This window comes from Rana temporaria, chromosome 10 (assembly GCF_905171775.1).
Source record: "Rana temporaria chromosome 10, aRanTem1.1, whole genome shotgun sequence".
In the NCBI taxonomy this organism is placed as follows: Eukaryota; Metazoa; Chordata; class Amphibia; order Anura; family Ranidae; genus Rana; species Rana temporaria.
Genome location: NC_053498.1, coordinates 23,959,366 through 23,974,046, shown reverse-complemented (window position 1 = coordinate 23,974,046; position 14,681 = coordinate 23,959,366). Strand labels below are relative to the sequence as shown.

At 43.6% G+C, this 14,681-nt stretch overlaps 1 protein-coding gene across 1 annotated transcript; it reads left to right on the top strand.

Moving 5' to 3' along the window:
• The first annotated feature begins 2,572 nt into the window (after nt 1-2,572).
• Nucleotides 2,573-8,952, top strand: LOC120916034 (chemokine-like receptor 1). Its single transcript, XM_040326883.1, has 2 exons — nt 2,573-2,700; nt 7,612-8,952. Exon 2 carries the CDS (start codon nt 7,642-7,644, stop codon nt 8,725-8,727), a length of 1,086 nt encoding a protein of 361 aa, XP_040182817.1. The 5' UTR covers nt 2,573-2,700; nt 7,612-7,641; the 3' UTR covers nt 8,728-8,952.
• The last annotated feature ends 5,729 nt before the right edge of the window (nt 8,953-14,681 follow it).

Genomic DNA, 14,681 nt, shown 5'->3' with positions numbered 1-14,681 from the left:
CAGCGTATCTAAGATACACTACGCCGCCGCAACTTAATTTATTTTTTTCGAATCCTCAAAGAATTTGCGCCGTAAGTTATGGCGGCGTAGTGTATCTTTGGCGGCATAATGGCCCGCCATTCAAATCTCTGTGATGGGGGCGTGTTTTATGTAAATACGTCGTGACCCAACGTAAACAACGTTTTTTTTTAACTGCGCACGCCCCGTCCGTGGGGGTATGCCAGTGCGCATGCTCAAAATTAAACCGGAACCAGCCAATGCTTACGACGGCGACGTCATTCTACGCAAATCCCTATTCGCGAACGACTAAAGCAAACGACATAAAAAATTCAAAATGCGAGGCAGGAACGACGGCCATACTTAACATTGAGTACGCCTCATAATAGCAGGTTTAATTATACGCCGGAAAAAGCCGAAGGAAAACGACATAAAAAAATGCGCCGGCCTGACGTACATTCGTGGATCGCCGTAACTAGCTAATTTGCATACCCGACGCGGATTTCGCCGGAAACGCCACCTAGCGGCCGCCGAAAAGTTGCAGCTTAGTCTTACTAAGACGTACGCCTGTCGGATCGATCCCAGATGCCGTCGTATCTTGTTTTGAAGATACAAAACAAAGATACGACGCGCAAAATTTGAAATTACGCTGCGTATCAAGAGATACGCCGGCGTAATACTTTTGTGGATCTGCCCCTATGTGTCCAGGCAGGCTGCATGATGGCAACAGGTAGGTGCACATAAAAGTAAAATTGATACCATTATCTTTAATAGTGGCCACACACATATCAATATGACCAATCAATCAATCCTTCAGTGCGGCTAAACTTATCAAGTGGAATAAAAATCAAAAACCAAAGGGCCTCTTTTTGATTGATTTGGTGAGCTCTTGATTGATGTAGACTCTGGAAAGTTGATCAGCCATGGCAGAATCTTATAGAGAGCTTATAATTGATCATACAAATATCAAACATAATACGGATACATTTAAAAGTATGACTGAAAGATACAAATTTAAGTTGATTTGAAATTGCAGAACAATTAATTTGATTCGATAATTTAGTTGATGTTTGCTCATACTTATGCCTTGTACACATGATCGGAATTTCCGATGAAAAAAAGTCAGACGGAATCTTTTTATCGGATACTCCGACCGTGTGTACGGGCTTCAGTGGCGGCTGGTGCTCAAATTTTTTGGGGGGGGCGCAAACAAATGAAATAAAAAACTCACTGTACCCATCAATTGCCGCCACTGTGCCCATCAAACGTGGCCACTGTGCCATAACATTTTGCCACTATGCCATAAAATTGTCACCACTGTGCCATGCTATAAAACACAGCCACTGTGCCCATCAATTGTCGCAACTGTGCCATGCCATCAAACGCAGCCACTGTGCCATCAATTGTCGCCACTGTGCCATGCCAAACACAGCCACTGTGCCATCAATTGTTGCACACTGTGCCATGCCATTGTCACCACTGTGCCCATCAATTGTCGCCACGGTGCCATGCCAAACGCAGCCACTGTGCCATCAATTGACGCCACTGTGCCATGCCAAATGCAGCTACTGTGCCATGTCATTGTCACCACTGTGCCCATCAATTGTCGCCACTGTGCCATGCCAAACGCAGCCACTGTGCCATGCCATTGTTGCCACTGTGCCATGCCAAACGCAGCCACTGTGCCCATTAATTGTTGCCACTGTGCTATGTCATTGTCGCCACTGTGCCATGCCATTGTGCCCCCTCAAAAACTGCCAGATTGCTTCCCCCCCCTGTCTCCCGGCACTTACCTTCCTCGGGTCAGCTATCCTCCCTCCACACTTCCTCGATGTCTTCTCCCTAGTCCCGCCCTCGATGTCGCTTCAGCCAATCAGGTTACCGGTAACCAGAACCGGTGAACCTGATTGGCTGAGATGCCTGTCAGTCTTATCTAAGAAACGCACAACCCGTTCGTCCCATAGATACGTTTCCGGGAGCCGGAGGGCTGTACTCGGAAAGCCTATCAGAGCCGCTGGCTCTGATAGGCATTTCCGCACAGCCAACCAGCTGCCGTTATTCAGCTGGCCGGCGCTCGCCGTCCAGCCATCTGAATAGTTGGCGGCAGTCTGCAATAATAACATAGATTCATGCAATGCATGAATCTATGTTATTATCAGTGGCGGTGCGAGAGCCAGAGGGGGCGGCGCTCCAGCGCCCCCTATAGACGCACCGCCACTGACGGGCATTAGACTGATCACAAATCAATACATGTATGGACACCATAGGCTGCTAACAGGTGTAGTCTAGTCAGGACGTAAGTAGCATACAAGGGACATTGTCAAACGGAGATGATTGGGAGCAGTTTTCTTTACAGCATAATTCTCACAATTCTCTTTTCATGATCCCTTAAAGTGAAAGGGATGGAAGGTGGAGATAGAGTTAAATGCCTTCACATACAGTAATTCTTACAGGTACCTATAGCTCTGCACAGCCAGGAGAATGTTGGGTTGGGTAGTGGAGGCTTTTTTCACTGGTACACCAATCAGGAAGAACTAAGCCCTTTAATGCTGAATGCGTTACTTCTGTAAACTTCCTTCCCTTTATTTCTAAAACTAACCAAGAGGTGTCCTCCCTTATCAAGCATATATTTTACTCAAAAACAGCATAAGATATTATTTTGAGATTCCTGATCTGGAAGAAGCATCTCTTTACCAAAGCCAAGTAAGTAACTTATGATTCATATTTTCTATGAGCCTTACAGCTACTTTTTTGTTTAAAATGGGTATAATAATCCTGTCCTGTATAATATACACATGAATATGCATGCAGTTAGTTTTATACCCTTGGAGGACATGCACCATTTTCTCTGCTATTTTCCTTATGGTTTTACTACCCTCTTCTCCTTCTCCTCATTCTGTCCCCAGCTTCTGCTATGCCCTCCCATCTTTACTGTTCCACTAATCCACTGCGTCTCCTTCTCCCCCTTTTCTGTGATGTTGACTGGGTCTTCCCATCCTTATTGTTCCACAACTCCACTGTGGGTCCTTCTCCCCCTTCTTTGTGGTGTGGACTGTGTCCCTCCATTCTTAAGCCCTGTACACACGATTGGTTTGGCTGATGAAAATGGACCGATGGACCGTTTTCATCAGACAAACCGATCGTGTGTGGGCCCCATCGGTTTGTTTTCCATCTGTAAAAAAAAAAAAGAACATGTTTTAAAATTTTCCTATGGATAAAAAACTGATAGAAAAAAACGATTGTCTGTGTGGAACTCCATCGGAGAAAAATCCATGCATGCTCAGAATCAAGTCGACGCATGCTCAGAAGCATTGAACTTCATTTTTCTCAGCACGTCGTAGTGTTTTACGTCACCGCGTTGGACACGGTCGGATTTTTGACTGATGGTGTGTAGGCAAGACTGATGAAAGTCAGCTTCATTGGATATCCGACGAAAAAATCCATTGGATTAGATTCCATCAGATATCGGATTGTGTGTACAGGGCATAACTGTTCCAATCCTCCATTTGGCTCCTTTTCCCCCTTCTCTGTGATGTTGACTATGTCCTCCCTTCTTTACTGTTCCACAACTCCACTGTGGGTCCTTCCAGGGCCGTCTTTAAGGCAGGGAAAAAGGGGCAGCTGCCCTGGTCCCTGTCATTGTTGTGGGGCCCATAGCAGCTGCCTCATACTTGCCAACTATCCCAGTTTAAATTCCCTCGTCCCTTGAAGTTTTAGTCATATGCTGTGTCCTGATATCTCAGTGTGAAGTGCTGCTAATAATGCTGCCCAGCTCTGCCCTATTGTTGTGTACAAACGACTCACCTGCAGACCTTGTGTTTACATGTAAATAACCGCCATTCATAAATAAATAATGGGAGCATTCATATGTAAATAAAGGCGGCATTCATATGTAAATAAATGTATCATTCATATATATATCATGCCCCTCTGCAGTGAAGAGATGGTGTGCTGTAACCTCTAGCAACCAATCAGGGATCAATCAAAGAAGCGCTTAAACCTTGAACCTGTAAAAAATGCTTAAACCTGTAAAAAAAAGAAAAGCTGTTAAACACTGTTAAGCCGCGCTTAGCAGAGTTTAGCAGCTTTGAGCGGCGTCAGACATTTTTACAGCTCATTTTTACTGCTCTTGGAGGCTTATACCTCCAAACGCCTCTGACAGATTATGTATGCATGGACACATAGACGAACATGGAGGGGCACTTAGAAGCAGTTAAAAAAAAAAAAAAAACATCAGACGCCCCTAACAGCAGCTGTAAAGACTAAGCCTTATGCCGCGTACACACGATTGGAAATTCCGACAAGAAAAGTTCGATGTGAGCTTTTGATCGGAAATTCTGACCATGTGTAGGCTCCATCTGACTTTTCCTGTCTGAATTTCCGACAGCAAACATTTGAGAGCTAGTTCTCAATTTTTCCGACAAGAAAAGTTCTTGTCGGAAATTTTGATCGTCTGTATTTAATTCCGACGCACAAAAAAACATGCATGCTCGGAATCAAGCAGAAGAGCCGCACTGCCTATTGAACTTAATTTTTCTCGGCTCGTCGTATGTGTTGTATGTCACGGCATTCTTGACGGTCGGAATTTATGCAACACAAATTTGAGCCAAAATTCAGTCGGAAAAAAATCCACGGTTTTGTTGTCGGAGTTTCCGATCGTGTGTACGCTGCATAAGGCTTGCTTCACTCTCTCATTCTCACTGTTACACCCCTCCATGTGGTCCTTTCCCCCATTTGTTCTGTACTGCAGACTGTGATCCTACATCCTCCGTATTCTGCATCTTCAATGTGGTCACTTCTCCTGCTACCTCTGTACTACAGGTTGTGGTTCTGCGATTCCCTCACTGTTCCATTCTTTCAACGGGGTACCTTCTCTCACAGGCAGAATGCCAAAATTTTACTTCTTCACTGGGGTCCCTTCTTCTTCTTCTTGGCTCTATGATCCATCTTCACTACCCCTTAGTCCAGGGTTTCTTTCTACCATGGTTGTAGGTAAGAGTTGCAAACTGTTTTGCTTATCAGGAAATGGTAGTCTCGCAAACAACGCTTACATTGAAAAATCATATGTGCTGTGTGCAGGGGAAATATTATGTTTTTTTAGCTGGAACTGTTAAGACTATGTGCACATACACAGATAGGGAAGTGAAAGACAGCAGAGGATACCCTGGAGGGCTTGCATATTAGTCCTTAGGTAATTTTATCAACTTTAAAGTGTACTTTCACCTTTGCAGCCAAGTTAGAATAACACCTAGTTTATATTTGTTACATGTTCCCATTAACACGATATAGCTTTAAAAAAAAAAAATATGCTGCTTTCCTTTTTACCGTATTTTCCGGCGTATAAGACGACCTTTTACAGCGGAATTAGACAGCCAAAAACCAAGGGTCATCTTATACGTCGGGTGAAGCAGCTGCCCGATTGATATCAGCCCGCCGGGTGCTCTGTAAAGCTGTATGTAGTCAGTATATGCGCCGCTCAGCCAATCCCGGCGGGCGATGCACTCTGTTGATGACTAGAGCCTGCTAAGCCTGCTCGGATTGGAGTAACAACCTCTGCCAATCCGAGCAGGCCACATTATTACAGAGCACCCGGTGGGCTGCGGCCTCTTCGTAACAACGCTATTACCGCACAAGGGGGTCATCTCAGAAGAGGGTCCTCTTATACGGTGAGTAGAGCACAAAACCACTGTTTTGAATTGAATATTAGGGGGTCGTCTTATAGGCCCAGCCGCCTTATACGCTGGCAATTACGGTAAGTGCTTTTTACTTGCTTCAAAATCCTTACATACTCTTCCTGTTGTGTAATGATTAGGAATAGGCTGTGGAGTATTATTTAACCACTTGCCAACCAGCCACCCCAGGTATACTGCGGCAGGGCAGCTCTAATGCGCAAATCGCCATACCGGTATGGCGCTCCATGCAATAGCCATAGCAGGCGCCCACGTTGCCAGAGCTGATGCACGTAGCCGGTGGCCGCGATGTCCGCCGGCCTCCCACGATCGCTCCACAGAGTGCCAGAACGGGGATCTATCAGTGTAAACAAAGCAGATCCCCATTCTAAGGCCATGTACAGACGAGGGGTTATCCGCTGGAAACGGTCCGCCGAACCGTTTCCAGCGGACATTCCTCCTCCGGATTTTGATCCGATGGCTTGTACACACCATCAGATCAAAATCCGCGCGGAAAACATCCGCGGTCACGTGTCGCGCCGTCGCCGCGACGATGATGCGGCGACGTGCGCGACGCTGGAAGAGAAATACTTCCACGCATGCGTCAAATCATTACGACGCATGTGAGGGATGGGAGCGGACGGACTGATCCGGTGAGTCTGTACAGACGACCGGATCAGTCCGCTGGACTGGATTCCAGCGGATAGATTTTGTAGCATGCTACAAAAATTTTATCCGCTGGGAATTTGTCGGCTGGATTTTTATCCGCCGAAAATTGTCCGCTCGGGCCTACACACGACCGGATCTATCCGCTGGAACTGATCCGCGGATAAATCCCAGCGGATAGATCCGGTCGTGTGTACGGGGCCTTATAGTGGAGTAGAGAGAGAGAGATTTCTGCTCTTAGTGATCAGGAACAGTGATCTCGCTCTACTCCTAGTCAGTCCCATCCCCCCACAGGTAGAAACACCTCCATAGGGCACACTGAACCCCTTGATCGCCCCTAGTGTTAACCCCTTCCCTGCCAGTCACATTTACACAGTAATCAGTGCATATTTATAGCACTAATCGCTGTATAAATGTGAATGGTCCTAAAAACGTGTCAAGTGTCCGCAATAAAAAAATCGCAGATCGCCGCCATTACTAAAAAAATAAATAAAATAAAAATGCCATAAATCTATCACCTATTTTGTAGACGCTATAACTTTTGCGCAAACCAATCAATGTACGATTATTGCGATTTTTTTTTACCAAAAATATGTAGAAGAATACGTATCGGCCTAAACTGAGGACATTTTTATTTATTTTTTTAAATTGTGATATTTATTAAATACAAAATAAAAAAATATTGTGTTTTTAAAAAAAATTGTCGCTCTTCTTTTGTCTATAGCGCAAAAAAAAAAAACGCAGAGATGATCAAATACCACCAAACGAAAGCTCTATTTGTGGGGGGAAAAATCATAAATATTTCGTTTGGGTACAGTGTTGCATGACCACACAATTGTCATTCAAAGTGCAACAGCGCTAAAAACGAAAAATTGGTCTGGGCAGGAAGGGGGTGAAAATGCCCTGTATGGAAGGGATTAAGTCTTCAATTGCTTGTAAATACAAGTAATACTAAGATTTGATATGTAAATTCAACTAATGCTATCATCTAATGTAATCAATATTTTATTCATTGTACCAATGTTTATATTTACAAAATCAATAAACAAATTTGACAAGAAATAAAAAAGAAAAAAAAAAAAAGAAAGAAAGATGACCCAACAGGTCATGTGGCCACCAAATTAGATAAATATGTGGGTCTTTTATTTTTTCTTTGAATCCACTGTGATAATTAGCTACATTTGTTGGGGTATTTTATGTCTGCCTACAGTTAAGTTTTAAGTAAGGAAAACAAGCTTTTGTTGCGGAAAACATTACCATTTTTTTTTCATTCTCACAGGTTTCTTTGAATCTGGTTTGCTTTGGGACAATGAAAAATTCTATGGCATATTCCAATATCTCAATGACATATGTGCCCTTCACTGTAACTCCGCTGGACGACTCAACTGACATATATGAAGAATATGATGATGATGATAATAATAAAAAAATGGCAGATATGTTCCATTACATTTCAATAGTGATCTATTCTGTGGCCTTTCTTCTGGGGACAACTGGAAATGGTCTGGTCATCTATTTCACCACCTTTAAGATGAAACGGACAGTCAATGTTGTGTGGTTCCTTAATTTAGCCATAGCTGACTTTATCTTCACATTCTTCCTGCCTTTCAGCATTGCCTATACCGCCCTTGGTTTTCACTGGCCTTTAGGGAAATTCATGTGCAAGCTTAACACAGCTATTATATCCATCAATCTATATGCCAGCATCTTCCTGCTCGTCGTGATCAGCATTGATCGTTGCACATCAGTAATGTTCCCTGTTTGGTGCCAGAATCACCGAACTCCTAAGGTGGCCTCCTTTGCAGCCCTGGCAGTTTGGATCCTAGCATTCCTTTTCAGTTTACCATCTTTTATATTCAGAGATACAGCCATTTATGAGGATGTCGTTATTTGCTTTAGCAACTTTCACAAAGATCCTGATGTTATCAAGTCAATATACAAGGGCATGATCATATTACGACTCATCTTTGCTTTCATCATTCCGTTCTCTCTAATTATCTTGTGTTATGTAATAATTATGTTCCGCATCCAAAGAAATCGCATGAAGACATCTAACAAGCCATTTAAAATTATTTTAGCTGTTATAATTTCATTTTTCATCTGCTGGTTTCCTTACCATGTCTTCTCCTTTGTGGAGTTGTCTGCAATGTATCCTGGCAATGAGCATCTGAAGGATGTAATACGCATTGGAATACCTCTTACCACCAGTTTGGCCTTCATTAACAGCTGCATCAACCCTGTTCTCTATGTACTTATGGGGCGAGATTTCAAAACAAGGTTACGCAAATCTTTCCGGGCAGTGCTTGAAAAAGCTTTCATGGAGGAAAGTGTTCCAGCAAGCTTCAGGAGTAAAACCAGGTCAACCAGGTCAACCTTGGACTCTGAGCAGGTGTAAACTGAAGCCACATCCACAAATGAAGATATATTGTCATAGGCTAAGGGGACATGAGCTCTTTGGCTTTTTTTCAGGATAATTTGATTTGTTTTACTTATGTTTCCAGGATTGAATAATCTATCCTAGTAATTACTGTAATTCCAAATAAGTATACCTGTCTATGTTTTTTAAAGAAGGCAGCAGTAATTTGCCACAATACTAGAATACCAGTTCTGGTTAAATTCAGCTGAAAAATCCTTTGCACTCCAAATACCTGGAAACATATCTGGACATGCTGACTTTTTCCATTGTTTTTGAACCTGTCAATATGCAAGTAATTTCTGGTTCAGGGTCAATTAGCCAGATTCACGTAGACCTGCCTAACGTTAGGCAGGCGTAGTGTATCTCATATACGCTACGCCACCGTAAGTTAGAGAGGCAAGTGCTGTATTTACAAAGCACTTGCATCCTAAGTTACGGCGGCGTAGCATAAATGTGCCGGCGTAAGGGCGCCTAATTCAAATTGTGAAGAGGTGGGCGTGTTTTATGCCAATGAATCATGACCCGACATGATTGACGTTATGAACGAACGGCGCATGCGCCGTCCGTGGACGTATCCCAGTGCGCATGCTTCAAATTACGCCGCAAAGACTCATTGGTTTCGACGTGAACGTAAATTACGCCCAGCCCCATTCACGGACGACTTACGCAAACAAATTAAAAATTTCAAAATTTGACGTGGTTCCGACGTCCATACTTAACATTGGCTTGGGATCCGACTTGTCAGACCTCAAGTTGCCCCAAGTCACTAGACATTGCCTATTAGTGCCGGCTCACATTACAGCGACTTGGGATCCGACTTGTCAGACCTCAAGTTGCCCCAAGTCACTGGACATTGCCTATTAGTGCCGGCTCACATTACAGCGACTTGGGATCCGACTTGTCAGACCTCAAGTTGCCCCACGTCACTGGACATTGCCTATTAGTGCCGGCTCACATTACAGCGACTTGGGATCCGACTTGTCAGACCTCAAGTTGCCCCAAGTCACTGGACATTGCCTATTAGTGCCGGATCACATTACAGCGACTTGGGATCCGACTTGTCAGACCTCAAGTTGCCCCAAGTCGCTGGACATAAGAAATTCCATTGAAGTGAATGAGAGCCGTCTTAAAGGGGTTGTAAAGGTAATTCTTTTCCCCCCTAAATAGCTTCCTTTACCTTAGTGCAGTCCTCCTTCACTTACCTCATCCTTCCATTTTGCTTTTAAATGTCCTTATTTCTTCTGAGAAATCCTCACTTCCTGTTCTTCGGTCTGTAACTACACACAGTAATGCAAAGCTTTCTCCCTGGTGTGAAGAAAACCTCTTGAGGGGGGAGGGGGCGAGCAGGAGTGTCAGGACGCCCACTAACACACAGCTCCTTTCTCTATCTGCAAAGTATAGAGTGTCCTGACTTGCCTGCTCGCCCCCTCCCCCCTCAAGAGGCTTTCTCCACACCAGGGAGAAAGCCGTGCATTACTGTGTGGAGTTACAGACAGAAGAACAGTTAGTGAGGATTTCTCAGAAGAAATAAGGACATTTAAAAGCAAAATGGAAGGATGAGGTAAGTGAAGGAGGACTGCACTAAGGTAAAGGAAGCTATTTAGGGAAACATTTTTTACCTTTACAACACCTTTAATGTACACTACTGAAGTCGCTCCGGCTTCAGAAAAGGTTCCTGTACTACTTCAAGGTGACTTCTAGACAACTTGTACCCATAGATTTCAATGAAAGTTGCCTCCAACTTTCATTGAAGTCGGATCTCCATCTTAACTGAAGCAACTTTACAGGAAAAGAAAATAGTTTACCCAAGCAAACCCCTTCCTCCCACAGAGCTGATTATTCTGTGATTGGCCACAGCCAAAGTTGCCTGTCCTGGAGGCAACTTCAAGTCGCGTTGTAAGTTGCTCAAAGTCACGCTGAAGTCTTGCTAATGTCGCACCCAAATCGCCTTGAAAAGTCGCGCTGTAAGTCAGGTTGCCCCTGTGTGAACCGGCATGTCTTTGTTGATTTACCCATTTCTAAACATGCCAAAACTTTACTATGAATACAGTTGGAAGGGATCCCCTTTTCCTTCCCTTGGGGCTTGGAAAAAACAGGTCAATCTTCCAACTTTGAAAGATTATTCAAACTTACTTATGATCTTTGCAAATAAACTGCAGGTCTTTGATAAAAGATGATAAAATATGGTGTAGATGGGTTTCAAAATCACGTACACTTGTTTCTATGGATCCAGGATCCTGATTAACCCACATTGTACATTTATTCGAAGGGTTACTTATTATGACTGTTTTATCAGTGTCCATTATAGGCCCTTCTATGTCTATAATATATAGCTGTAACGAGAGGTAAGAGACTTGACTGTTGTATTGTTATTACTATAAGTAGCAACACCCCCGAGGGAGCTGCTTTTATTTGTTCATGCCGTTACTCTGCCTCTCAACCCTAAAGAACTGTCCCGGCCCCTCTGGCACACCTAGCAAGATTATTAATGGAATAACCCAGTAAAAATACACATAAACAGTTCTGTTCTCTCAAGTTTACTTGGACCAGAGAAAAAGCTTAGATTATTATTAGTCAGCCAAGGCCAGTATAAGTAGCCAGGACTTGGTTCAAACAGTTTTCTTAAAACAGTCAATAACACTGCAACAAAAAAAGAGTGCATAACAAGATGCACAGATTAAATGGACTCCCCAAACAAACTAATGATGTATGTAGGATGCTATGGCTAAAGGGGAACACCAAGGGAATGAACATGTAAACTTTTGTCTATTTCTGGACTGAATACATTTTAAGTGCAGCAATCCTTGTTTGCAATTTTCTATATATGACAAGTGGGACGGTCTGATTGTTTTTCCACTTCACCTGGAACCAGTTCTCAAAAAGGATATAGGAGAACTGGAGAAAGTGCAGAGAAGAGCAACCAAACTGATAAGAGGCATGGAGGAGCTCAGCTATGAGGAAAGATTAGAGGAACTAAATTTATTCACTCTTGAGAAGAGGAGAATAAGGGGGGATATGATCAACATGTACAAATATATAAGAGGTCCATACAGTGAACTTGGTGTTGAGTTATTCACTTTACGGTCATCACTGAGGACAAGGGGGCACTCTTTACGTCTAGAGGAAAAGAGATTTCACCTCCAAATACGGAAAGGTTTTTTCACAGTAAGAGCTGTGAAAATGTGGAACAGACTCCCTCCAGAGGTGGTTCTGGCCAGCTCAGTAGATTGCTTTAAGAAAGGTCTGGATTCTTTCCTAAATGTACAGAATATAACTGAGTACTAAGATTTGTAGGTATAGTTGATCCAGGGTAAATCCGATTGCCTCTCGGGGGATCAGGAAGGAATTTTTCCCCCTGCTGTAGCAAATTGGATCATGCTCCGCTGGGGTTTTTTGCCTTCCTCTGGATCAACTGTGGGTATGGAGTTGGGTGTATAGGATTTTACTGTGTTTTTTTATTTTGTTTTTTGTGGTTGAACTGGATGGACTTGTGTCTTTTTTCAACCTGACTAACTATGTAACTATGTAACTATATATATATATATATATACACAGTGGGGATCGAAAGTTTGGGCACCCCAGGTAAAAATTTGTATTAATGTGCATAACGAAGCCAAGGAAAGATTATTATTATTATTATTATTATTATACAGGATTTATATAGCACCAACAGTTTACGCAGCGCTTTACAACATCAGGGAAGACATTATAGTTACAATACAATTTAATACAGGAATGATCAGAGGGCCCTGCTCGTTAGAGCTTACAATCTAGAAGGGAGGGTGAAGTGGAACAGTGGGTAGTAGATGTGGGGGGTGATCAGGTGGGCAAAGTTAAGATACAGTTGTTAGATGTGGGTAGGATAGGCTTCTCTGAAGAGGAGGGTTTTCAGGGATCCTCGAAAAGCTAAAAGAAAAGGAGATAGACGGATAGTTTGGGGTAAGGAGTTCCATGTAGACGAGCATGGGAGGAGGTGATGAGAGAGCTAGAGAGCAGGAGGTCTTCAGAAGAACGAAGAGAGCGATTAGGTTGGTATTTGGAGACTAGGTCAGTGATGTAGCAGGGGGCAGAATTGTGGATGGCTTTGTAGGTCGTAGTTAGTATTTTGAATTTAATTAGTTGGGCGAGCGGAAGCCAGTGGAGGGATTGACAGAGAGGAGTAGCAGAGACAGAGCGGTTGGTAAGGTGGATGAGTCTGGCTGCAGCATTCATGATGGATTGAAGGGGGGTTAGAGTATGCAGCGGTAAGCCAATGAGAAGGGAATTGCAGTAATCAAGGCGAGAGATGACCAGGGAGTGAATTAAGAGCTTTGTGGCGTCGTTGGTTAGAAAGGAGCATATTTTGGAGATGTTGCGGAGGTTGAGGTGGCAAGATTTGGACAGTGATTGAACATGGGGCTTAAAGGACAGTTCAGAGTCCAGGACTACTCCTAGGACCTTGACATGTGGGGATGGGCTGATAGTTGTGCCATCAATTTTGACAGAAAGATCAGGGGAAGAGGCACGTGGGGGAGGAAAAATTATAAGTTCGGTTTTGGATAGGTTGAGTTTGAGGAAGTGACGTGACATCCAAAGTGATATATCTGATAGTAAATTAGTGATACGTGAGGAAAATGAAGGAGTGAGTTGAGGGGCAGAGAAATAGATTTGAGTGTCATCAGCGTAGAGGTGGTATTGGAAGCCGTGGGAGGTTGACCCAGGGAGGATGTGTAGATTGAAAATAGGAGGGGTCCAAGAACAGAACCTTGGGGGACCCCAACAGAGAATGGTAGAGGAGAGGAGGAAGTAGAATTGTAAGTAACGCTGAAGGTGCGGTTGGATAAGTAGGTAGAGAACCAGCGAAGAGTAAAGTCACAGAGACCAAAGGTGTGGAGTTTTTTGAGGAGGAGTGGGTGGTCAACCGTGTCGAAGGCGGCAGAGAGGTCCATGAGTAGGAGCACAGAATAGTGTCCTTTAGTTTTGGCCATTAGTATATCGTTTGTTAGTTTTAGGAGAGCAGTTTCAGTGGAATGTTGAGGACGAAATCCAGACTGAAGGGGATCAAGAAGGTTATTATCAGCAAGTTGTATGCTCAGTCGGTTGTAGACTAGACGTTCAAGGAGTTTGGATAAAAAGGGGAGCAAGGAGATGGGGCGTAGGTTGTCAAGATTGGATGGGTCCAGTGAGGGCTTTTTAAGTATGGGCCTGACTAGTGCATGTTTCAAAGAGTTAGGGAATATGCCAGAAGAGAGGGATGCGCACTGCGCACTGGAATACGTCCATGGACATTTGAATTAGGCAGGCTTACGCCGGCCCTAATACGCTACGCCGCCGTAACTTCGGCGACAAAATCTTTGAAAATACCATACTCGCCTCTCAAAGTTACGGCGGCATAGCGTATAGGAGATACACTACGCCCGCTTAAAGGTATGTGAATCTACCCCTTAGATTGTATTTCCATCATTTACACTTTCAAAATTACAGAAAACAAAAAAATGGCGTCTGCAAAGGTTTGGGCACCCTGCAGAGTTAATATCTTGTACTGCCCCCGTTGGCAAGTATCACAGCTTGTAAACGCTTTTTCTAACCAGCCAAGAGCCTTTCAATTCTTGTTTGAGGTATATTTGCCCCTTCTTCCTTACAAAAGTCTTCCAGTTCTTTGAGATTTCTGGTCTGTCTGTCACGCACTGCTCTTTTAAGGTCTATCCATAGATTTTCAATTATGTTGAGGTCAGGAGATTGTGAAGGCCATGGCAAAACCTTCAGTTTACGCCTCTTGATGTAATCCCCCGTGGATTTTGAGGTGTGTTTAGGATCATTATCCATTTGTAGAAGCCATCCTCTCTTTAACTTCAGCTTTTTCACAGATGGCATCAAGTTACCATCCAACTTGTATTGAATCCATTTTTCCTTCTACTCGTGAAATGTTCCCTGTGCCACTGGCTGCAATACAA